This window comes from Phoca vitulina, unplaced genomic scaffold (genome assembly GCF_004348235.1).
Source record: "Phoca vitulina isolate PV1807 unplaced genomic scaffold, GSC_HSeal_1.0 scaffold13, whole genome shotgun sequence".
NCBI lineage: Eukaryota > Metazoa > Chordata > Mammalia > Carnivora > Phocidae > Phoca > Phoca vitulina.
Genome location: NW_022589716.1, coordinates 43,162,637 through 43,189,575, shown reverse-complemented (window position 1 = coordinate 43,189,575; position 26,939 = coordinate 43,162,637). Strand labels below are relative to the sequence as shown.

General features: G+C 37.7%; 1 protein-coding gene and 2 pseudogenes across 3 annotated transcripts in view; 1 reads left to right on the top strand and 2 right to left on the bottom strand.

Annotated features, from left to right (window-relative positions):
- The window catches only part of NR2C2 (nuclear receptor subfamily 2 group C member 2), a 100,507-nt gene that overhangs the window by 12,919 nt on the left and 60,649 nt on the right, over window positions 1-26,939 (top strand). Inside the window, exon 2 of one of the 3 annotated variants that reach the window (XM_032411990.1) lies at window positions 2,598-2,681. The exons of 1 other annotated variant lie outside the window; for it this stretch is intronic. In XM_032411990.1, coding sequence (XP_032267881.1) covers window positions 2,622-2,681 — 60 coding nt within the window. In that variant the 5' untranslated portion in view covers window positions 2,598-2,621. Of the gene's footprint in view, window positions 1-1,095; window positions 2,682-26,939 lie in introns of those variants that run through there. One more of the 3 variants, XM_032411989.1, reaches the window with a different exon arrangement.
- LOC116636890 lies at window positions 16,635-19,132 on the bottom strand (annotated as a pseudogene).
- LOC116636821 lies at window positions 17,548-19,507 on the bottom strand (annotated as a pseudogene).

Here is a 26,939-nt window from a genome sequence, read left to right as displayed (position 1 = left end):
TTGAGGCCTTAAATGTGAGGGACAGGGACAAAGCTCTTAAACATTTATAAGAAATACATAAAATTATGCTTATGACCCTGGGGTAGGACAGATTTTTCATAAATAAAACATGAAAGTACAACCTGTACAATAAATGTTGATAAATTCAGCCTTATTAAATTTAAGAACTTCCATTCATCAAAAGACACCATAAAGAAGGTAAACAGATGAACCACAGGGTAGGAGAAGATACTTAGCTTAATATTTAGAATATCCAGAATATTTAGCTTTTTTAAGCTGAACAGGTTAACTACTATTTCTCTATGACCTAGTATCTATAATCACTGGTCATTAGCAGTATCTTGGGACAGGCCCTCCCATCAGCCTTATCTGAGGCTGATTGGTCCTGCAAATTTAATGTTAAAGGAATCATTACAGAAAGTTTTCTGAGTTACAAAGTCTCTATCAGGCAGTCATCTGTAAAATCTGCTTCAGCTCAAAACTTGAATCAAGCCACCTGTTTTTAGGGAAACCCAATAGAAAGATATACTTTTCTAGTGTTCTTTTGTTTCTCTACTACTCAATATTTCCATAAGAATATTTCTGTAATATTAAAAGTCATACATTTCTTGCAGCAAACTGCAGTTAATAACAGCAACAGAAATACTAACAAGACCTAAAAGTGATAAAATTAATAGTTGCAGCTGCATATTTGGATTTTATTTCTTAATATAAAATACCTATTAGCTATCTACCCATTTGATTTCCTAGAGACTTCTTTTTTTTTTTTAATTTTTTTATTGTTATGTTAATCCCCATACATTACATCATTAGTTTTAGATATAGTGTTCCATGATTCATTGTTTGTGCATAACACCCAGTGCTCCATGCAGAACATGCCCTCCTCAATACCCATCACCAGGCTAACCCATCCTCCCAACCCCCTCCCCTCTAGAACCCTGAGTTTGTTTTTCAGAGTCCATTGTCTCTCATGGTTCTTCTCCCCCTCCGATTTCCCCCCCTTCATTCTTCCCCTCCTGCTACATTCTTCTTCTTCTTTTTTTCTTTCTTAAAGACTTCTTATTTACTATTTTGAGAAAAAAGATTAGAACTCTAGACTTTTAACATGCAATAATAATGTTTTTAACAACTGTCAATAGACTTTTCTGGTACCCGTGAAATGATGCTTTTTTCTTCCATTTCTGTTAATTGGAACCAAACTGTAACTGGGAAAAAAGACCAGAGTGTTTTTTGACACGGGTGACCAGGTTTCATTGTAGCAGGTGGTACAGTACCCGCTTTTACAGGATTTTGACTCCTTGGAGGCAGGGGCCAGTTCTTTTATATTTGTCAGTCACAGTTTCGTGCCACCATTTCTCTCTCATTGCTATTTTAGCGATAAAATAATCTGAAGGGAAATTATGTTAGTAGATATGGCTATTTAATAGTAGATAGAATCATTGGAAAATTACCAGAGGGTGAAAATGTTTCATAGAGATCAGGGCTTACAAGTATAATACTTGAGGTAAGAACTACGTGAAAGTGTTTTGTAAAATTGCATTGTCTACTTTATGGTCGAGGGAACTGTGTATGCATTTGTGTAGTACTGTATAGTTGATAGTACTGTATAGTTTTTATATGTATTGCTGGAAATAAATTATACCAGAGCTTTTTTTCTCATATTCACCGTGGGACCAGTGCCGTCAGTAATAAAGTCTTTCTGATTTGTCCAGGAATTAGGTCCAAAGTGGAATCTCTTTATCCTGGATTCTTTGTGGAAGAGTTATTGGAAGGGGGTTAGGGACTGTTCAGTGGAGCTGTGTCTTTAGACCTGAAGAGATGGAGGTCTGTTGCATTAACAGTGCTTGCATTCAAGGGATCCTCCCCAGGAGACTAGCACACTTTTTGGTTTTTAGATGATTTTTCTTAATTTTTACAAATGATGGCACTATTTTTTCTATTAATAGAAAGCTGAATTATCTGGTTTTCTTATTTAACGAGGACTCTAAATATAAATTGATGAATTTATGGGTACCACGTTTTTACCCCACGTTTTAGCACTTTAGTAATGCAGTCTCCTAACTTCTTTTCTTGGTTAGTGCTGGTGTTTGCCTTTCAACCTATGAGTGAGTTGTGTTAGCGCCTGGACAGGGTTTTGCTTCTCACATTGCCACTGGTAAAAGAAGTATAGTTGTTGATAGCAATCTAGTGCTCCGTATCTAACGTTGATCTCACACCTTTCTCAGATAGCCACCTTCTTTTTCAGCATACTGTGACAGGGAGCTATCCAAAAAAATGTGATTCCCACCTCCCTGAGAAGTCAACCAAGCAGTTACAACCCAAGAGACCTGATAATTAAAGTTCCGAATTCATCTTTGTCTGTGTTTACCAGGGGAAGTCTTGTTTCCAAATTGAAATGTTTCTGCTAATTAATTTTGGTACCTGTAGTTGAAGAAGCTGGCACAGCATATCCAGATATGCTTAGCCTTGTAGCTGTGTCTTCTATAGAGGACAGAATCTGCACAGGACAGTACCAAAGATGAATTTTGATTTCTGATATTTTTCAAGTAGCCTGGTTTCTCCCCACCTGATAGAAGTTGCTGCATCTTTCCAAACAGGTTCTCTAATGATCTTGCTTCACCATGGCTACAAATATGGAGGGGCTGGTTCAGCACAGAGTGGGGACCCAGCAGGTGGCTGAGGTGAGTGACAGGGGCTAGCACAATAGCTGGCACCCTTGCTTTTGAAAGGAAAAGTACATCAGTGTGCTCTGTTGTTTGAAAATAGTCCCAATGAAGTCAGCATGTGATCCAGATCCAAAGCAGGATGCTGCCACGGAAGAAAAAATAAAAATGACAACATTTGCTCCTAATGTTTCTTTGCGTGAGTAGGTGGCCTAGCTGCATACAGTAAGGTGACTTTAAAAGTTCACCTTGGGGCACCTGGGTGGCTCAGTCAGTTAAGCGTCAGCCTTCAGCTCAGGTCATGATCTCAGGGTCCTGGGATCGAGCCCCACGTCGGGCTCCCTGCTCAGCGGGGAGCCTGCTTCTCTCTCTCCTCCCCACTCATGCTCTCTGTCACTATTTCTGTCTCTTCTCTCTAAAATAAATAAATAAAATCTTAAAAAAAAAAAAAATTCACCTTAAACCTAAACCTAAAAGAATCCAGTGCTTATCAAACTTATGATTATAGTTTTAACTCCAAGGCTCTGTCTTAGTTTCTTGCACATTTGATACTTTGTTAATACTGTGGTATGGTGGAAAGCCCAGTTCTGTGCATTTTACAGTCATTGACCAACTACCATGTGCTAGGGATTTGGGTAGGTACTGAGAAATCTAGAGGTAAATGAGCCATTGGACCTCCTTTAGCAGCCTCAGAGCCTGGTTAAGGAGTAATTATAAATCAGGATGAGAAGTGTAACTCCATGTGAGGAACATGATCCTGGAGAGGGTTTTGAATAACAAGTAAGCATTTGTCAGACAGACCCAAAGAAATGGGGTAAGGAACTCTGCAGCTGATGCTGACGAGGGCACCCTAAGTCAGAAACCTATGTAAAGGGGCGCCTGGGTGGCTCAGTCGTTAACCGTCTGCCTTCGGCTCAGGTCATGATCCCAGGATCATGGGATCGAGACCCGCATCGGGCTCCCTGCTCAGCGGGAAGCCTGCTTCTCCCTCTCCCACTCCCCCTGCTTGTGTTCCCTCTCTCGCTGTCTCTCTACCTGTCAGATAAATAAATAAAATCTTTAAAAAAAAAAAAAAAAAGAAACCTATGTAAGGTCGGGACAGAGGCATGACATAGCTGGTATGTTCAGGCACCTTGAGGTGTAAAGGAGGGAAGTAGTAGGGCCAGATCTTTTCAGTCTGTACCATGCAAGGGCTTTAGTCTTCACAACATCCATTTGAAGTTGGTATGATCATTCCCATTTTATAGGTGAGGAAACCAAGGCTCAAAGACAGGAGTAATTGGCGAATGGTACACTGACCTAGTTCTGTTCCACTTCTTCCAAAGTTCCTCCAATAACATGCATCCTCCTGTAACCAGGAACCATTAGAAGGATTCACATTCACACTTTTGAACCAATACTCCTATTTCTAAGGCAAAGATGCAAATTTACCCAAAAAAAATGGGCATTTAAAGAAAGAATTTAAAAAGATAAGTAAGAACACACATGCCAGTTTAAACAAACAAAAATGGTGAGCATATTTTCCAAATTTTGGATCAACCATTAACTTTAAGGCTAGTCATCTCCTTCCCCCAGCAAATAGTGATTAATATTAACTGAAGATGAAAGCAGGTAGATTTCATAATTTTTTTTTAATATTACATTTTTTAAAGGGTTATCAGAGCTGTGAAAGTATTAAGTTTAAAGTGCTTGTGTTTATTTGTTGCTTTAGCTTGTGGTAGGAATAATTACCTTGGAAATCATTGTTGGTTTTTCAAAGAGTTAGCGTTATTTTGCATTTGATACAGTTTCCAGTTGAAGCTGACTTGGAGACTGATGTATGGATCACTGCCCAAGAGGTCGTCATTAATTCTTTAGGGGAAGAGATTAGGAACTTAAAGTAGTAATCTATAGCAATTTATAGGCTAATCTAAGTTTTGTGTATGCAATCAGAAAATTTGCTAGCTAAAATTTTCTGTCAAATATCTTACTTCTTTCAGGAAATGGAGTTTCATATATTAACTTAATGCAACTGTTGTTTCCCATGACAAAAAAAAAAAAAGTGCATTCTTAGGAGACATCTAAAGTAAAAGAAGGCATTGTTAATTTGGAGTGCAAAAGCAATCTTATTTAAAATATCCCCTTGATTTCCTTGCTTTTAGTTCAAGGGATAAGTATGTGTGTGTGTTCTTTGAAATTTTTGTTTGTTTTTTGAAATTTTGAGTTTAATAACTTTAAACTACATATAATAACTATATAATATTAGATGAGCTAAAAGAGTAAGAGAGCCTACAGTTCATCATTTCAATGCTAAGTAGTAGTTGAGAGGGAATGAAGTATCTAAATTGAGGAGTTACTAACAGTCACTTTTGGATAGTTGTTTATTCAGTCAGCAGACAGTGAAGGAACACACCCCTTCTCTGCCTGTTGGCCAGCGAGGGCACACAGGTAAATAATAGGCCGGGTGTCTGCTTACCAAGAGCTCTCTATCAAGAGTGGGGGGTCAAGCATGAGACGGGCCATACTAGAAGAGTGAATAGAAAAGGACAGGGTTTCCATAGTAGAAAAGAAGATCCGCAGGAGCCAGACAGATTGGGATTTAAATTCAGGCCCTGCCATTTGCTATGTGGGTGACTGCCTTGCTCCTCAGTTTCCTCATCTAGAAAATGGGAGTAATAATAGTACCTATCTCATGGCATTGTTGTGAGAAGTCATTGAAATAAAAGTGTATAAAGAGCTTTAGTAGGTGCCATGCTTTTGCTCAATGAATGAGATACAGCAACATTGTCAATCATGTAAATGATTTTCTCTTAGGTCCCCAGATCAACCTTTTTGTCTCTAGACCAGATAAGTCATAAATACCAGGGTAAACTACAAAGGTTGGATAATACAAAGTAACAACTTGATGGCTTACGATGTTCTTAAATTTATTCAGTTATTCAGAGAGTCAGTTTAATATAGTGGTCAAGACTGTAGACTCTAGTCGAGTCAGATGGCCTAGATTTGAATCCTGGCCTTGCCACCTGAAGACTGTGTGACCTCTCTGTGTTTTGGAATTGTTTATGAAGAGTTAGTGTTAATTCTTTTTTAAATGTCTGGTAGAATTTAGCAGTGAAGCCATATGGGCTTGGGCTTTTCTTTGCAGGTAGCTTTTTGGTTACTAATTCAGTCTTTTTCATTTGTTGTACGTCTATTCATACTGTCTTTTTCTTTCTTTTCAAGTCAGTTTAGTAGTTTGTGTCTTTCTGAGAATTTATTCATTTTATCTAAGTTATCTAACATGTTGGCATATAATTGTTTACAGTATTCCTTTATAATTCTTTTTATTTCTCTAAGTTCAGTAACAATTTCATTCATTTCTGAGTCTAGTAATTTTTATTTTTTTATTTATTTTATTTTATTTTATTTTTTTAAAGATTTTATTTTATTTATTTGACAGAGACACAGCGAGAGAGGGAACACAAGCAGGGGGAGGGGGAGGGGGAGAGGGAGAAGCAGGCTCCCCGCAGAGCGAGGAGCCCAATGTGGGGTGGGGGCTCAGTCCCAGGACCCTGGGATCATGACCTGAGCCGAAGGCAGTCGCTTAACCGACTGAGCCACCCAGGCGCCCCTGAGTCTAGTAATTTTTAATCTTTTTTTGGTCAGTCTAGCTTAAGGTATGTCAATTTGTTGATCTTTTCAAAGAACCACCTTTTGGTTTCATTGATTTTCTCAATTGTTTTTGTATTGTCCATTCACTAATTTCCACTCTAAGTAAACCCTAATGAGATACTATTTTGCATCCACTAGAATGACTAGAAATAAAAAGTCAGATAACAAGTGCTGGTGAGGAGGTGGAAAAATTGGAAACTTCGTACATTGCTTATGGGAATGTGAAATGGTGTAGCCACTTTGGAAAACAGTCTGGCAGTTCCTCAAAAAGTTAAACATAGAGTTACCACATGACCCAGCAATTCCATTCTTAGGTATACTGTTGACCCTTGATCAACACCAGGGTTGGGGTGCCAACGACTGTACAACCAAAAATCTATGTATAATTTTGACTCCCTGGAAGTTAACTACTAAGAGCCTACTGTTGACCAGAAGCCTTACCAACAACACAAATAGTAAATTAACATATTTTTTATGTTATATGTATTATATACCATATATTTACAATAGTACCTGACTTTTTCTTTTTTTCAGTATTTCTAGACTATTCATTTCATCTGTAAGTTTTTTCAAATTGTCACAAATCTCCAAAAAATTTACCAAAGTATTTATGGAAAAAAAATCTGTGCATTAGTGTACCATGCAGTTTGAACCTGTGTTGTTCAAGGGTCAACTGTATACCCAAGAGAAACAAAAACATGTCCACACAAAAACTTGAACACAAGTATTTATAGCAGTGTTATTAAAAATAGCCAAAAGGTAGAAATAGCCGATGTCCATCAACTGAGAAATGGTTAACAAAGTGTGGTATGTACATACAATAGAATATTATTCGACCATAAAAAGTAATGCGGTACTGACACATGCTAGGGCATGGGTGAGCCTTGACATTATACTAAGTGAGGAAGCCAGTCACAAAAGACCATATATTACATTATTCCATTCTTACGAAATGTCCAGAATAGGGAAATCTACAGAGATAGAAAGATTAGTGGTTGGTTAGGGCTGTGTATTCGGGGGTGATACCGAAAGAGGTTTCTTTTTTTTTTTTAAGATCTATTTATTTGAGAGGGAGACCGTGCACTTGTGTGCAGAGAGGGAGAGGGAGAAGCAGACTCCCCGCCGAGCAGAGAGCCCAGTGCGGGCTCAATCCCAGGACCCTGGAATCATGACCTGAGCTGAAGGCAGATGCTTAACTGACTGAGCCACCCAGGCACCCCAAGAGGTTTCTTTTTGAGGTGATAAAATGTTGTAAAATTGACTGTGGTGGTGATTGCATATTTCTGTGAATATACTAAAAACTACTTAATTGTATACTTCATGTGTGTAGATTATATGGTAGGTGAATTATATCTCAGTAAAACTGTTTTTAGGGGTGCCTGGGTGGCTTAGTCAGTTAAGCATCTGCCTTCAGCTCATGTCATGATCCCAGGGTCCTGGGATCGAGCCCCACATCAGGCTCCCTGCTCAGCGGGGAGTCTCCTCCCTCTTCCTCTCCCCCCACCCTGACTCATGCTCTCTCTCTCTCTCTCTCTCAAATAAATAAATAAATAAAATCTTTAAATAATAATAATAAAACTTTTTTAAAAAACAGTACATAAGCAGCCAGATGCCACTGCCAAAATTAGAAAGTATTTTCCAGTATAAAAGAATAAAAAGAAATGGGGGGACAGAAACCTAAAGGGATTTGTGACAACTTTCACTTATTAATTAGAATTACCTACTTCCCAAAATAGTAAAGGATGATTTACATATACAATAAACTATGCATTAAAAAACAACCAATATACAGTTTGATTCCAGTTTTGTAAAATATTTATACCTAATATTTATAGCTATATACCATCTACTATGTAATACAGTGTGCCAGGTATTATGCTAAGCTTATCATCTCATTTAATACTTCCATTATACAAGGAAAGTATTACTTTCCCCACTTTAAATGAGGAAACTGAGAGGTAGAGAGAGATGAGATTACTTTGCCAGGTTTCAAACTCCTATGTGAGTGACATCAGAACCCAGGCCTTTAATCACTATCCAATAAGTTCATTTTTTTAAAATATCCTAAATACTAACAGTGTTTTTAGTTTTCCAGGTTATGGACAATTGTCTTTATACAAACTTCATTTTCCAAGTTTTAATTGTAACATTTAAACAATTCAACAAATTATTGATTCTTTCCATGGACAGAGTGTCAGAAGCGTGGCTAAATTCAAGCTTCTGCAAAATCTTTGTGCTATGGAGTTGACTATGAAACTTGATAAAGAACAATATGGTTAAATTTTTTTAAGATTTTATTTATTTATTTTAGAGATAGAGTGCAAGTGGAGGGGATGAGCAGAGGAAGAGGGCCAAGCAGACTCCACTCTGAGCGCAGAGCCCAGCTTGGGGGCCTGATCCCACAACCCTGGGATTATGACCTGAGCTGAAACCAAGAGTCATCCATGTGCCCCCAATATGGTTAATTTTTAAAAAGGGGTAGTTGAGAATTTGTAACTATAGCAGGAGAAGATTGAATCATACCTAATAATAGCATTAGTTTTGCTTTTCATTTATGAAATAAATGGATTTTTGAAAGGGCTTCACTATTTTTTAAGCATTTAAAATTTCCCTCTATAGCTGGAAATAATAAAACACACAAACATCCCGACTTAGTGTTTCTTCATATTGCCTACATGAAATAAAGACACTTTTTAACTCAATGTTTTGAGTCAGAGAAATTTAGGAGTTAACTCGTTGGAGCATTTTGAGTTACTTACTGGTTGGCAGAAAGAGCCCATTCATTCACCCAAACTGTAAGTTGAGTGTATGTTTACGCAGTGGGAGGGTGGTGGCTTCACAGATCTTGGCAAGGCATTTTCCTGGGCCCCAGGCTGTCTAAGGGGCTCTCAGCCATCAGATCCTCTTTGAATAGGAAGGTCCTGTCACCACAGAGAAAATAGCCAGATTCTTACGACCCCATTATTCTTTTATCAGCAGGGCTTGCATCACCATTGGAGAAAACAACTCTTCCATATAAGGGAATGTTTAAAAACATATGGCTCTCTTCTCTTGAATAGAACTCCGTACTGGCAAAGCTACATCCTCAAGTGGGAAAAAGCAAAGTCATTGCTCAGGTTTCAGGTTTCCAGTGTCCTCAGAAGACCAACTCATTACATTAAATTCTGTTATTCTGCCCTCGTACAAACTGGACATTTAAGTTTTAATTTTCTTGTCGAAGTGAAGTGCATATACATAGACTTGAAAGTTGGCCAATACTATGTTCGGCTTGAAATAGGAAACAGCAAGCTCCTGAACCACCCTTACCCTTCCTTATCCCCAAGTCTCCCTCTCTAAATTTGATTTCTTCTGGTATTTAACTCCTTATTTCTAAAAATAACCTTCCCCTGCCCTTTTTTGTTTTTTAAATCAGTGTTAGACGTTGTCCTTTTGGGGGGGAAGGAGTGTTGTGTTTTGTTTTGTAGTAAAATACCAAATTCACCATTATAACCATTTTTAAATGTCTGGTTCTGTGGTGTTAAGTTCACATTCACATTATTCAGCAGCCATCACCACCATCCATCTCCAGAACTTTTTCAAATTCCCAAACTGAAATTCTGTACTCCTTAACATTAACTGCCATTCCTCTTCCCCTCTGCCTCAGCAACCACCATTTTTTTCTCTATGAATTGGACTACTCTAGGTACCTCATATAAGTGGAATCATAATATCTGTCCTTTTTGATAGGCTTATTTCATTTAGTATAATATCCTCAAGGTTCATTAATGCTGGAGCATATATTAGAATTTTCCTCCTTTTTAGGGATGCCTACCTGGTTCAGTTAGTAGAGCATGCATCTCTTAATCTCAGGGCCGTGAGTTCAAGCCCAATATTGGGCATAGAGCTTACTTAAAAAAAAAAAAAATACATATATATATATATATATATATATATATATATATATATATATATATATATCTTCCTTTTTTTAAAAAAGGCCAAAAAATATTCCATTGTGTATATGTTACATTTTGTTATCAGTTCATCTGTCCATGGACACTTGTGTTGCTTCCACCTCTAGGCTACTAAGAACAATGCAGCTATGAATATGGGTGTATGGGTGTACAAATACCTCTTCAAATCCATGATTTCAGTTTTGGGGGTATATACCCAGAAGTGGAATTGCTGGATCATATGGTAATTCTATGTTTAATTTGTTGAAGAACCACCATACTATTTTCCTTAGCAGCTGCACCATTTTATATTTCTGTCAGTAGTGCACAAGGGTTCCGATTTCTCCCCATTCTCCCAACCACCTGCTATTTTCTGCTTTCTTTTTTATAATTGTCACCCCAGGGAAGTATGAAATGATATTTCATTTCGGTTTTGATTTACATTTCCCACATAATCAGTGATGTTGAACAGTTTTTCATGTGCTTATTGACCATTTGTATATCAACTTTAGAGATCCTCTTTATTCAAGGCCTTTGCCCATTTTTTAATTGAGTAGTTTTATTCTTACTAAGTTGTGGGAGTTCTTTACATATTCTGGATAGTAAAGTTCATCAGAGATAAGCTTTACAAATATTTTCTCCCATTTTGTGGGTTGTGTATTCACTCTCTTGATAGTGCCATTTGAAGCAAAAAAAAGTTTTTAGTTTTGATGAAGTTCATTCTTTTTTTCTTTTGTTACCTGTGCCTTTGGTGCCATATCCATGAAATCACTGCCAAAATCATCGTCATGCTTTTCCCCTATATTTTCTTCTAACAGTTTCATAGTTTTGGCTCTTATGTTTTAGGTTTATGATCCATTCATATATGGAATAGCATAAGGGGCCAACTTCATTCTTTTGCATGTGGATATCCAGTTTTCTTGGCACCGTCTGTTGAAAAAACTGTCCTTTCCCCCACTGAATGGTCTTAGCATCCTTTTTGAAAATCATATGACACATATGCAAGGATTTATTTCTGGGTTCTCTATTTTTTTTAATTATGGTAAAAACCATATAACATAAAATTTACCATCTTAACCATTTTTAAGTATACACAGTAAAGTGTATTCACATTGTTGTGCAGTGGATCTCCACAACTTTTTTATTTTGTAAAACTTAAACTCTGTATCCACTAAACAATTACCCATTTTCCACTCTTCCCAGCCCCTGGCAACCATCATTCTTTCTATGAATCTGACTACTTTTTATACTTCATATATATGGAGTGGAATCATAAAGAACTTATCTTTTTGTGACTGGCTTAGTTTTAGCATAATATTCTCAAGGTTCTGAACTCAATTCTGTTCCACTAGTCTGTATGTTTGTTTTTATCCCACTACCATACAGATTTGATTATTGTAGCTTTGCAGTAAGTTTTGAAATCAGGAAGTGTGAGACATCAAACTTTGTTCTAATTTTTTGAGATTGTTTTAGCTGTTTTTGGGTCCCTTGACATTCCATATGAAAGTTAGGGTGGGTTTTTCTATTTCTATAAAAAAACATTGTTGGGATTTGAATCCCTAGGGATTACATTGAATCTGTTAGATGGCTTTGGGTAGTATTGACATCTTAAAAATATTAAATCTTCCAATACATGAACATAGTATGTCTTCCATTTATTTATGTATTTAATTTCTTTCAGCTGTGTTTGTAGTTTTCAGTGTTTAAGTCTTTTACTTCCTTTGGGTAAGTTTATTTTTAAGCATTTTATCCTTTTTGTGCTATTGTAAATGGAATTGTTTTCTTAATTTCCTTTTATCATGTTCATTGTTAATGTATAGAAATGTAACTGATTTTTATGTGTTGATTTTGTATCCTGCGACTTTAATGAATTGTTTATTAGTTCTAACAGTTTGTCCGTGTGTGTGTGTGTGTGTGTGTGTGTGTAATCTTTAGGATTTTCTATATGGAAGATCATATCATATGTGAATAGAGATAATTGTACTTGTTTTTTTCCAGTGTGGGTGCCTTTTGTTATTTTTCTTGCCTAACTGCTCTGGCCAGAACTTCCACTATAATTTAGTGGAAGTGAGGGAGGGCATACTTGTCTTCCTGACCTTAGAGGAAAATTTTTCAGTGTTTCATCACAGAATATTGTATTAGCTGTGGGGTTTTGTTTTCTTTTTTTTCACATTTGACCTTTATTATGTTAAGATAGTTTCCTTCTAGGGGCACCTGGGTGGCTCAGTCGTTGGGCGTCTGCCTTCTGCTTGGGTCATGATCCCAGGGTCCTGGGATTGAGCCCCGCATCAGGCTCCCTGCTCCGCGGGAGGCCTGCTTCTCCCTCTCCCACTCCCCCTGCTTGTGTTCACTCTCTCGCTGTGTCTCTCTCTGTCAAATGAATAAATAAAATCTTTGAAAAAAAAAAAAAGATAGTTTCCTTCTGTTCCTGCTTTGCTGAATGTTTTTGTGAAGGAGTGTTGAATTTTGTCAAATGCATTTTCTCCATTAATTGAGATTATCTTGTGTTTTTTCCCTTTCATCCTGTTAATGCAGTATATTGCATTGATTAATTTTTGTATGTCATACCATCCTTGCATTGCAGGAGTAAGTGCCATTTGGTCATGGCGTGCAGTATTTTTACCATGCTGCTGATAATCAGTTTGCTACTGTTTTGTTGAGGAATTTTGCATTGGTATTCATAAGGGACACTGGGCTGTAGTTTTCTTTTCTTGTAGTGTCTAATGCTAGCCTCATAGAATGAGTTTGGGAGTATTCCTTCCTCTTCAGTTTTTTGGAAGACTTTGAGAAGGATTATTGTTAATTCTACTTTAAATGTTTGCTAGAATTCACCAGGACTGGTCCAGGGCTTGTTTATGTTACTTATTTTATTTTTATTTATTTATTTTTTGAGAAGGGTGTTGATTAATAATGATTCATTCTTCTAATTAGTTATAGGTCTGTTGAGATTTTCTATTTCTTCATGATTAAAAGTTGGTAGGGTTGTATGGTTGTTGGAATTTGTCCATTTCATCCAGGTTGCCCAGTTTGTTGGCATGCAGTTATTCATAGTACTCATTTACAATCCATTTTATTTCTGCAAAATCAGTAGTAATGTTTGCACTTTCATTTCCAAGATTAGATATTTTTTGGCTTACTATTATGGATGAAGAAATTTTAGTTTTCATTCAGCACCTCCCATTTCCATCTCTCCTCCCTTCATTCTCTCATTAAATTATATCCTCTTTGCATTAATTAACGTTCTGTTACCCAATTATGACACTTAGTACAAATACTTCCTAGTGTCTCCAGTATTGTAAAAATTATAAAATTGTAAAACCCTATTTTCCATACAAATACATCAGAGGAATTTTCAGTTTCCTCTTTTTTTTTTTTTTTCCCATGAAAACATTCCTTCTAAAGCCCTCTGATCTCCTGCTCCAGTCCTTACTGATTGCTTTTTGGGCCTGCTGCACAGCTGTCATTCTTGACTTCTCTCTCGTTTGGAGTCTTTGTTTCCTTGAGTCCATGTTTTTTTCTTTAAAAAAAAAAAAAACTGGGGGCACCTGGGTGGCTCAGTCGTTAAGCGTCTGCCTTCGGCTCAGGTCATGATCCCAGGGTCCCAGAATCGAGCCCCACATCGAGCTCTCTGCTCGGCGGGAAGCCTGCTTCTCCCTCTCCCACTCCCCCTGCTTGTGTTCCCTCTCTCTCTGTCAAATAAATAAAATCTTAAAAAAAAAAATATTAAATAATTAAATAAAAATGGAAGTAACATGCTTCAAAAGCTTCCTAGGAAAGGGTACATCAGAGGTGAATTCTTTTTATTTTTTATTTTTTAAAATTTTATTTATTTGAGAGAGAGCACAAGCAGGGGGAGGCAGAGAGAAAGAGTGAGAAGCAGACTCCCCGCTGAGCAGGGAGCCCGATGTGGGGCTGGATCCCAGGACCCTGAGATTATGACCTGAGCTGAAGGCTGACACTTAATCGACTGAGCCACCCAGGCGCCCCGGTGAATTCTTTTTAGATCTTACACAGTTGACCCTTGAACACCATGGGTTTGAACTGCTTAAGTCCACTTATATGCAGATTTTTTCAGTAAATACAGTACTATAAATGTATTTTCTCTGAATTTTTTTTACATTTTTTAAGTTTTCGCTTTGTTTTGTTTTTTAAGTAATCTCTACACCCAACGTGGGGCTCAGACTCCCGACTCCAAAGATCAAGAGTTGTATGCTTTTCCAGCTGAACCAGCCAGGCACCCCCTTCCTTATGACTTTCTTAATAACATGTTCTTTTTTCTAGCTTACTTTTTTGTAAGAATAGAATATATAATACATAAAACATACAAAATATGGGGCGCCTGGGTGGCTCAGTCAGTTAAGTGTCTGCCTTCAGCTCAGGTCATGATCCCGGGATCCTGGGATCGATCCCTGCATTGATCACCTCATCAGGCTCCCTGCTCAATGGGGAGTCTGCTTCTCCCTCTCCCTCTGCCCCTCCCCCTGCTCTCTCTCTCTCAAATAAATAAAAATCTCTGAAAAAAATATGTGTTAATCAACTTTATGTTATCAGTGAGGCTTTGGGTCAGCTGTAGGCTATTAGTAATTAAGTTTTGGGGGAGCCAAAATTATACGTAGATTTTCAACTACACACAGAGTTGATGCCCCTAACTCCCACATATGCAAGGGTCAGCTATATATCTAAACATGTCTTTATTTACACTCACATGTTTGATAGTTAGAATAGAAATCTAAGTTTTTAGAAAATAATTTTACCTCAGAATTTGAGGCATCATTTTATTGTCTTCCAGCATGGAGTGTTGGTTTTGAAAAGGCTATTTGTACTCTTGATCTTGTAGGTGACCTTCCCTCCCTCTCTCTCTCTCCCTCTGTTTTTCTCTGTTTCTTTCTCTTTCATTCTCCCTCCTTTTATACTTCCCTCCACCCCTATTGTTAATATTTTTTCTTCATCCCTGTTCTGAAATTTCACATTATCTCTTGATATAGTTACTCTTTCATATATTGTACTGGTACTCAGAAAGTTTCTTCAAATATACGAAATTGTTGTATACTAGTTCTCTGATAATTTCTTCCCTCAGTATTTTTCTAGTCTCTTTCCAGAACTAATTAATTGGATTTTGGATCTCTTGAACTAACCTTTTCAATTACTCATCTTTTCTCTCCTATTTCCAACTCTGTCTACTTCAGGGATAGTTCCTGATTTATATCTGTGTTCAGCCTTTAGCAATTGCGTGAGTATATCATTTAATCTTGCTTTGCCAATTTCTCCACCGGTCAAATGGGGTTAATGTTTATATTTACTTTATAGAGGATCACTGTGAGAATTAAATGAGTTAATGCATATAAAGCATGGCACGTAGCAAATAATACCTTGTGGCAGAGAGTAAACACCCCAACTCCTGCTGCTGCTGCTGCTGGTGTACTGTTCTTTAAACTCTTTTTTCGTTTTGTTTTGAGCATCAGTACTCAGACATTTCAATTTGTACACAATTCTTGAGATATGTACTGAACACCTAAAAAGCCAAGTAGTTGTGGTTCTTTTCTAAGTAGTTATTCCAGCTTAAAATTTGAAAGTAAATTTTCCTTACAAGTTATCAATTACCAGTATCTTCAAATATTGATATTACATGATAAGTCCCATTAATTAACAATTTAATGTCATATACATACATTTTCAGTCTTTCACAGCACATTAACAAAGTTACTAGGAAAACTGGACTAGCACTACCCAAAGATGTTTCAGAGTGCAAGCAGTTCTGACAGGGACAGCCAAGATCAAGGAGTGTTCTTTAGAAAACAGTTCTACTAAAAACAACATGGAAACAGAAGTAAGTTAAAATGTTCAAGGCATAGTAAATGTACAAGTGTGACTCCAAATTGCCGTTTAGTGTGTTCTGTATAATAGGATATAAAAACTACCTCCCATCTATAGAATGTTAAGCTGACACTTAAGATAAAGTGTTACACATTCAATATCTCACTGTTTTCAGGCTGTACCAAAAAAATAAACAACCAGCAAATGATTTTACCTAAAAAAAAAAAGTCATTTACACTTTAAAAATGGGATGAGGTGGGATTCCTTTCCTAAAAGCATTACTAGAGGGGCGCCTGGGTGGCTCAGTCGTTAAGTGTCTGCCTTCGGCTCAGGTCATGTTCCCAGGGTCCTGGGATTGAGCCCCGCATCGGGCTCCCTGCTTGGCGGGAAGCCTGCTTCTCCCTTTCCCCCTCCCCTTGCTTGTGTTCCCTCTCTTGCTGTGTCTCTGTCAAATAAATAAAATCTTTAAAAAAAAAAAAAAAAAACATTACTAGAGCTACTGAAAATATTTGTATCTACAAAATAGTTGATAAAAATATTCCTCTGGGTTGTACAGGAATGGAGATGGACGCCTGATAAGACAGGTTATATGATATTAATCAAACTTAGTCTCTTTCTCTCCTGCTTCTTCAGAGGCTGGACTCTCCTCATTCTTAGTTTCTCTGTTTTCTACGGGAAAACCGTTTTTAGTTTCCTGGTAAGCTACTCCCTTTGCTCCCCTTTTCCCCTTGGTGCACTTTTTTCGTCTGAACATTTATGGTTTCCTGCCCTTTTGGCTTCATTTCCACTGCAGGTTTAGCTGACAACCTCCTGGATCTCCTGGGCTCCCCTGACTCCACCCCTTCAGAGTAGCTGACCTTCTTCCTTTGGGCTTCCTGGAGGGCAGGGGTGAACCAGACAGAGCCTTTGCGAGGCTGGGCCGCCAGAGTGGCTGTAACCCACCGCAGGGGTGGGGGTAGAACCAGATGGAACTGTATGGCAGCTTTTTATTGTCTCTTTTTGCTCTTTTTAGTTTTCCTTTGCTTTTACATAGTTGCTGTGTTATCCAAGTTCTTTTGTTTCTTTTGGTTTCTTTCATAGGAAGCTTTCCTCAAATGATTAATGATCCTTGTTTCTGGTTCACATTTAAGAATGAAGCACTTACAATTGAAAACAAAGTGTTTAAGGCTTGTCAACTAGTTTGGTTTGATTTTACTTTGGGGTGATTACATAGTCACCCACACATTTTGTTTGGAGGGTGCCCCAGATGTCACCATAGGTTTCTTTTCTGAGGCCATTCATTTTTTCTTGTCAAGAATTCTTCAGTTTTGGGGCTCCTGGGGGGCTCAGTTGGTTAAGTGTCTGCCTTCAGCTCAGGTCATGATCCTGGGGTCCTGGGATCGAGCCCAGCATTGGGCTCCCTGCTCAGCAGGGAGCCTGCTCCCCCTGCTTGTGCTCGCTCTCTCTCTCTCTCTCTCTGACAAATAAATAAAAATCTTTAAAGAATAAAAAAGAAAAAGAAAAAAGAATTGTTCAGTTTTCTGTCTGAGATATACACCTAATGCCAGTATTTTTTGCAGCTGCTGCTGCTGTTGTTTAAAAGGTGTGGCACAAGGAAGGGAGGTTGGAGGTTTACCTTCAATACTTAATCTGTCTCTTTGAAAACAGAAGACAGGGCTCCTTCCTTCGCTGTGAAAATGTGTTTGATGTCCCTGGGTCTGGGGCCTCTTTGGTTCAACTTATCCACTGACTATATTTCTTTATTCTGCAGTGAATGAGGAGGTGATGCTTATGGTGGTGAGTTCCTGGCTGCACCACAGCCAGTCCCCTAGATTTTAGCCTGTTTCTCAGCCCAGCTTTCTGTGGGACCTAGAATTCTAGTACTGAGCCTTTCTGGGGTCCTGGGGTAGGAATTCATTTTCTAGCCCCTCTGTAGTCCCTGGAATTCAGCTTTGGTCATTCTGCTGAGTCGGTTTCTTTTGTTTCTTTCTTTTTTTTTTTTTTTTTAAAGCCGGGCAAAGTCATAAAGACTTAACTGTATCCATATTTAAGTAGTTGTTACATGGTTATTGAAGAATATAAAGATAGACCCTGTCACATAAATTGAGAGAAAAAAGTTTTTTTTAAGATTCCAGCAAATCTGTACCCCGTAGTTTAACATTAGGGGTACATAGGAAATTTAATGTTATCATGAGAACGAATTTAGGCAGCTGTTGTTACATGAAGAGATGTAGAACCACCCAGAGCAATTTTTCAAGAATCCATAAATACTTTCTTGTTAAATATTGGTTTAAAAACTACAGCACCCCCAATCACCCAAAAGTCTAGCACTCAAACGGACCACCCATTTACAGCATTCTTCTAACACCAGTGGTATTCCAAAAGTGACCAAACTAGAATTAAAACATTCAGCAACTACCTTTTTCCTGCCCTAATACAAAGCCCTAGGGACTAAGTCATTTACATTTTAAGTAGCTAGCAGCATTTCACTATCTGTAATATAAATTTGATTCATTGATACAATTACTAATCAGAGCCATGTTATAGTCCATTTCTACTAAAGTTCCAGAATGAACTTGGAGTATTTCCTGTATTCTCTCTTACATGCTATTACATTTCATTTCAAATGTTCTATTTTCATTCAGTCTAAACAAGACTAGTATTGGTCAATAGCAAATTTATCAAGCCAGAAATTTTAGTTTTAGATTATAGGTCTGGAGGGGGAAAAAAAGCTCTCGGACTTCACTCTGTATACACAATTGGTTTTCCTCATGATAAACTCTCAACTCATGAAGAATAACAGTTTTACTGCTTCAAAGTAAAGAAGACTATAAGAACCTTTTTCCTCTTTTTCAATTAAAAAAATTATGGGACAAAAGTCGAGTTTGCATTTTTTATAGCATAAATTACCAGCAAGGCCCAGACCTAGTAATCAAAAATTAAATAAAATCTCAAAATTTAAAACCAAGAAACAAGCTAAATCGCACACATATTTCAACCAAATATTGGAATATTTCCCAAATAAAAACATAAGCACAATTATTATATTCCATGGTTCAGGGAAGCAGCCTTAAGGATTCATGCCATAAGTTTATTTATAAACATACCAAGCATATTGAATTCAAGAGTTTGATCCATTTTTCAGAGATTGCAAGATTGCACCTTTTAAAATGCTCCTTTTCACATCTGTTTAATGGATTAATTAAAATATCCTTATTTCTTAAGTAGTTGGTATCTTGCTATAAAAAAAAAAAAGGTGCAACAAATCCAGATCCAAAGTACACAGTTGTCATAATTAGTAACCGTCACATGTTTTCCACTGAAAATGGCAAATTCTTCCCAGGGCCCTCCTCATAGTGGCTCCTGTGGGCCACAGAAGTTGTGAACCTTCGGATACTCTATCCCAGCATAGTGCTATCAGAAGTTCTGTGAAAGGCGCAGAGACCCAAGACGGAAGAAATGGCAGCACCACGCCAAGTCCTCCTCTCACGGGGTTGGTTTCCATTCCACCTTCTGCTTTCTATTTTCCTGAAGTTTGTTAGTATTTGTGATCCACTGTCACCTTCTTGACTATCCTTTTTGTCCCTGTGGGTCTGTACATTTTTTTAATCCTTACTCATAACTTAAATGTGATTTGGAAAGGAATAGAGATGATAAATGAATGTGAGTGTATTTTGGTATCAAGTTTAGCATAGCCTCATAAAGGGAATTGGGAGTAAGTCCCCTCCTTTTCTTATGATAATTTATGTAAAATTGCAGGGTTTTTTGGTTCTTAAATGCCTGTAGAACGCACCAGTAAAACTATTAGGGCGTGGAAAGATTTTTAACTACTTAGTTTCTTTAATAATTAAAGGACTATTCAGATTTTGTTATTTGTAATTGACTCAGTTTTAATAAGTTATACCTTTTTCTAAGAATTTGTTTTAAGTTTTCAAGTTTATTGGCATACCATTGTTCAAAATAACTTTGTATTTTAATATTTGAAGCAACTCTAGTTATAGCCCCTTTTCATTCGTAGTATTACATTATTTGTAATAATGTAATAATCTCTTTTTTCCTTGATTGGTTTCATGAGAGAATCATTTTATCTCTGATTATTATTGTCTCTATTATCTTCTTCCTTCTGCTTTTTGGCACTTATTTTGGTATTCTTTTTCTAAATCCTTAGGATGGATCTTAGCTTGTTGATTTCTCAGCCTTTCTTCTTTTCTGTATAAGCATTGAGCTATCTACTATCATCTGAATAGAGCTCTAGCCATATCCACTTCCAGGCAGCCAATGATTATCTTCCTATTGTTTTAGATTGACTTGCACTCTCTAGAATTTTCTGTGAAAGAAATTATACAGTATGTACCCCTTATTGTCTGACTTCTTTCATTCCACATAATTATTTTCAGACTCATCCATGTTTTATATGTATCAGTAGTTCATGCATTTTTTTATGGTGTATCCATTATATGGAAATACTGCAAGGTGTTTTTTTATCCTGAATGGATAAACATCTTTTTTTTTTAAGATTTATTAATTTATTTGTGAGAGTGTGTACACACGCATGTGTGCACAAGTGGGGGATGGACAGAGGGAGAGGACAAGGGAGAGAATCTCAAGCAGACTCCCCACTGAGCGTGAAGGCTGGTTCGGGGCTCAGTCTCACAACCCTGAGATCATGACCTGAGCCAAAATCAAGAGGCGGACACTTAACTGACTGAGCCACCCAGGGGCCCCCCAATAAACACTTTTATCCTAAATGAATAGACATTTGAGCTGTTTACTTTTTTTGACTACTACAGATAAAAATGTTATGAACATTTCTGTACAAATGTTCATGAGAACATATGCTTTTATTTCTCTTGGATAGATAGCTAGGAGATAGATAGCTACTTGCTGGGTCATATATGGTAATTTTTAAGAAACTGCCCAGTTGATTTCCAAAGTAGTTTGTAAAATTTTATATTCCTACCAGCTGTATATAAGAGTTCTCGTTGCTCTACAGCTTTGCCAACACTTGGTATGGCCAGTCTTGTTAATGTTAGGCATTCTGGTAGATGTTTACTGGCTCCTCATTGTGGTTTTGCTTTGCATTTCTCTAATGTTGAGTGTCTTTTATGCGCGTATTTGCCATCATGTATCATTTTTCATATGTTGAAATCTTTTGCCAGTTTTTTTGAGTTGTTATTAAATTTTGAGAGTTCTTTATGTATTCTGGGTATATGTCCTTTATCAGATACATGGTTTCTGAATATTTTCTTATAGTCTGTGGGTTTATCTTTTCATTCTCTTAACAGTGTCTTTTGAAGAACACAATTTTTTTATTTGGATGAAGTCTAATTTATCAGTTTTTTATTTTATGAATTATGCTTTTGATGTCATATCAAAATCTTTACCTAACTCAAGATCACAAAGATTTTCTCCTGTGTTTTCTCTAGCAATTTTATAGTTCCAGGTTTTGCTTTTATAATTACCTTTTGTAATTTTTTTAAAAAGATTTTATTTATTCACTTGAGAGAGAGAGAGCAAGCAAGCATGAGTGGGGTGAGAGGCAGAGGGAGAGGGAGAAGCAGACTCCCCGCTGAGCAGGCAGCCCGAAGCAGGGCTTGATCCCAGGACGTAGAGATCATGACCTGAGCTACCCGGGCACCCCTATAATTTTTTTTTAACTTAATACAGTCAGAAAATCTGGTTGTATGATAGCAGTTCTTGAAATTTGTTTTAGCTTGGTGTGTTACTTTCCAGGTTTTTTTCCTAAGTATTTATGTTCATGTGTATGTAGCTACAGAAATACATTTGACCCTTAAACAACATGGGGGCTTATGGGTGCCGCACCAACCTCCACACAACTGAAAGTCCATGTACAATTTTTGACTCCCCAAAAACAACTACTAATAGCCTACTGTTGACTGGAAGCCTTATAAATAACATAAGTTGATTCATACATATTTTGTATGTTGTATGTATTATATATCCTATTCTTACAAGAAAGTAATTTAGAGAAAAGAAAATGCTATTAAGAAAATCATAAGGAGGGATGCCTGGGTGGCTCAGTTGGTTAAGCGTCTGCCTTCAGCTCAGGTCATGATCCCAGAGGTCCTGGATCAAGCCCCAGACCAGGCTCCCTGCTCAGTGGGGAGTCTGCTTCTCCCTCTGCCCCTCCCCCCTGCACATGTGCTCTCACTCTCTCCATCTCTCAAATAAATAAATAAAATCTTTAAAAAAGAAAATCGTAAGGAAGGGGTGCCTGGGTGGCTCAGCCAGTTGAGCGTCCAACTTTTATTTTCTGCTCAGGTTGTGATCTCAGGGTCTTGGGAACACCTGTGTTGGGCTCCGTGCTCAGTGGGGAGTCTGCTTCAGTTTCTCTCCCTCTGATCCTCCCCCTGCTCTTGCTTTTTCTCTCTCTAGTAAATAAATAAATCTTAAAAAAAAAAGAGAGAGAGAGAGAGAGGCTTTCAATGGATTTGACAAAGCAGCTTTACCCAACTTGGGCCCCAGGATCATCTCAGATGCCCAGTGAAGAGAATTCCCAGGAAGGCTCAGCTGCCTCTCAAACTATCTCCAAAGTGTTAATAAAGAACCTTAGTAAATTGACTCTCGACCCTAGTATCAAACTCCTTCCCTTCTACCAGAATATCCACCCCAACAGCAGGACAGAGAAGAAACCACAGGGGCTCTTTGACCGCATCCTCAGCAGCAGGACAAGAGGTGGAGTAAGGACTTTGCTAACTGCTTGGAAAGAAAGGATGGAAAGGATGATGCTATTGATTCAGTACCAGTGCTACCCCAACCAGCGATCCATGCTTCAGAAGGAAATTGAGGGTGAATCAAGAGTGGAAAGATTTAGATGTATGTAGCTGTCATTATTACCTGTATCATGAAGATCTTTCTGAGGATACCAGCATGGAGAATAATTATGACATGCAGCCAATGTAAACATAGACTTTATTCTTGTGCTGTTTGTTCTCGCTAGTAATTTTAGGATCATTATGCAGCAGCTTGGGAAAGCTGCTCTATGTTAGGACAAACTGTACAATATTTTGATAATCTATGATATAAGCTGTCTTTTTTGTATCTTTTCTACCTTGATACCAGTAATTTGTGAGGAATCCTGTAGTTTGCATTTGAATGGCTTCAGTATACTTCCACTTTTTTATTGACCTAAGGAAGCACTAACAGGTTTTGAATGTTGCCTGTGTGTTTGAGAAGCCTGAAATGATTAAGAGAAAACCTAACATCAAATTGGAAGCCAAGTAACTTGTGCAGAAGGAATACACAGAAAACTTTGGGTGGTTTGGTTAGAGCATAATTAGGGCAGGGTGCATATGCTAGATTTTCTGGTTTTCAAAAATTGTAATAAAATTTTTTTTATGTGCTATGCTGTTTAAATTGTCAGTAGCAAATGTGTGTGTAGAGGATCTTATTAAAACTGAGACTTATTTGGGGGGAAAAAAAGAAAAAAAAAAAGAAAGACAATCATAAGGAAAAGAAAATATGTTTACAGTACCACGCTGCATTTATTGGAAAAAAATTCACATGTAAGTATACTCACACAGTTCAAACCCATGTTTTTTCAAGGGTCAACTGTATATAGGTTTTTAAATTTAACATAAATGGAATCACACTAGATAAGATGTTCTGCAAGTTGCTTTTTTTACTTTGTCTCAAATATAGTGATTAATTAGTATACCATTTTATATTCCTACCAGCAGTGTACAAGAATCCCGTTGCTCAAATCTATATCATTCTTTTTGCTATCATAAGTATTACATAAATTAGAGCTCTGTTTATTTAGCCACTCTACTGTAGAAGCACATTTTTGAGTTGTTTCCAAATTTTCTCAGACATAAATAGTGCTGCAACAAACATCTTTGTGTATGATGTCTCCTTGAGCTCACATGTGGATGTATTTCTCTAGACTAGGAGTAGAATCACTGAATCACAATCTTTCTGGGCAGAATGTTATCTTCTAAGATGTGTTTTGTTTTTGACAGCTATCACATAACCTTGTATACAGGAAGTAGCTGGGCCACTGATAAGCTCAGTTGTTGATTCAGCAAGCACTCATTGAGTACATACTTTGTGACCCTTCCTTTTGGGGGTTTTTGGGGTTTTCAGTTCCTTCAGATGCAGTACCCCCTTTTTATTGCAGTATTTCTTTTTTTTTTTTTTTAAGATTTTATTTATTCATTTGACAGAGATAGACACAGTGAGAGAGGGAACACAAGCAGGGGGAGTGGGAGAGGGAGAAGCAGGCCTCCCGCGGAGCGGGGAGCCCGATGCGGGGCTCGATCCCAGGACCCTGGGATCACGACCCGAGCCGAAGGCAGACACCCAACGACTGAGCCACCCAGGTGTCCCTATTGCAGTATTTCTTAGTGACCCTTTTACTATACCAAAGTGATATTCATATTAAATATACCCATTCATATAGAAATAACTTCAAAAAAATCAGTATAGTACGATAACTATTTTCAAGAGAAGTAAAAGAAGCAATTTATTATAAAGTAATATGTATTTCATGTAAATGCTCAGTCACAGCTATCATAGAAGGTGTATTAGAGAATTCATATAGTTCCACATATTTAAATAAGTTAGGACTTAAGAGTAGTAAGAAGATGAAGCTATTTTGTGAATGAAATACAGACCGTGGACTTAGAATAAAATTAGTGTTATAATGAATAAGACTAGACTTACTTGTAGTATGGTAAGAGAAAAAGAGTTGACAAGTGGAGTTGTCAAACAGGAGAAAATGAAGAAGTATGCTGTCCTTGTAAATATGATGTTACCTTATGCGGAAGTATTGTACCAAAATAATTTCCTGTGGTATGTATGTCTTGGGGCAGAATAGTAACGTTCTATCTTAGAAAACGTCTCCTTCCTTAAAATCTCACTGCATTTGAGGTGTGTAGCTTTATTTTTTTAAGATTTTATTTATTTGACAGACAGCGAGAGAGAGAACACAAGCAGGGGGAGCGGGAGAGGGAGATGCAGGCCTCCCGCGGAGCAGGGAGCCCGATGTGGGGCTCGATCCCAGGACCCCGGGATCATGACCTGAGCCGAAGGCAGACGCTTAACGACTGAGCCACCCAGGCGCCCCTAGTGTCTGATACTTGAAACAAGACTTTGGAGATTGTATCCTTTTATTGGTCATAGGTAATGGGGGATTAGAAATGAAACCATTTTTTTTTTAAAGATTTTATTTATTTATTTGACAGAGATAGCGAGCGAAGGAACACAAGCAGGGGGAGAGGGAGAAGCAGGCTTCCTGCCGAGCAGGGAGCCTGATGCGGGGCTTGATCCCAGGACCCCAGGATCACGACCTGAGCGGAAGGCAGACACTCAACGACTGAGCCACCCAGGCGCCCCAGAAATGAAACCATTTTGTCTGTAAACAAACAATGAACATCTGCTATAGGAGGAGATTAACATCTTACTCAGAGTGATAGGTTTAGCTCTACGCATTTGATTTCCTCCGAAATTATAATAGGAATGCTCTGTGTTTATATAATGCATTGTACTTTATTGCCTCATTTTAATCCTCCCATTGTCCTGTGAAGTAAGAGGTATCAATGTCAATTTTACAAATGAGTAAACAAAGGCTTAGAACAATTAAGGGACTCGTCCAAAGCCACCCAGACAGGAGCTAGCCTTCTAAGTGAAATGAGTTTCCCCTGTAACTAGCTGCCTACCAGGATGATTCCGTTTATTTTGATTTGTGATTGCAGAAATATAGCCTAGTTTTAAAATATCTTCAGTAGGCAAGGAGAATTCTTTCTCACAGTAAAATTTTATATTATCATCTTACGAAAAAAAGGTTTTCTTGAATGGGTAGAAAAGGAGTTTTTCTTTTTAAAATGAAGAAAAGTACGGAGAACACTCAGTATTTCAGACGGGGTGAAAAATAAGATCGTTCATAATACCAAATTCTAACAATATTTGCTAGTTTTAAAGGGTAACTTTTTTGGAAATAGGTTTTTTTTAATTGATTATAAAAGTGGTAAAACATTCTGGAAAATTTGAAAAGGAGAGAAGGAAGCCATATTTCTACAATTTTACACATCTCTATCATTTTACTACTTTATCCCTTCCTTGTATAACCATTCTACCTCTGTCACTCTTTATCCTTGTTACTGTTACTTTTCTCCAAAGTGCTCATCATTATCTGACAAACATATATACATCTTTGTCACAATAGAATGTAAAGTGCAGAAAGGCAGGAACTTTGTTTCATTTGCTGTTGTCTTCCCAGTATTTAAAACACTTTCCAGTGCGTAGAACACAGTAAGCACTCAATACTAAGATTTCTTTATTGGGCACTTGGGTGGCTCAGTTAGTTAAGCATCTGACTCTGAATTTTGTCTCAGGTCATATCTCGGGGTCATGAAATCGAGCCCTGGGTCGGGCTCCAGGCTCAGCAGGGAGTCTGCTTGGGATTCTCTCTCTCTCCCTCTGCCCCTCCCCATCATGTGCATGCGAGCTCTCTCAAATAAATAAATAAATCTTTTTAAAAATTTATTGAGGGGCGCCTGGGTGGCTCAGTCGTTAAGCGTCTGCCTTCGGCTCAGGTCATGATCCCAGGGTCCTGGGATCGAGCCCCACATCGGGCTCCATGCTCCGCAGGAAGCCTGCTTCTCCCTCTCTCACTCCCACTGCTTGTGTTCCCTCTCTCACTGTGTCTGTCTCTGTCAAATAAATAAACAAAATCTTAAAAAATAAATAAATAAAAATTTATTGAATAAATGTACTTTTTGGTCTTTTTTTCACATGCATGTCATCCAGTTGTAATCACAGCATGCACACAATTTAGTAGTGTGATTTCACAGAATGTTATTTCACAGAATAAATGTAAATATCCTTTCCACAGGTTGCTACATAGCCTGCAAGATCAACATTTTTCATAGCTACATAGTATTGTATCAAGGGAGCATAG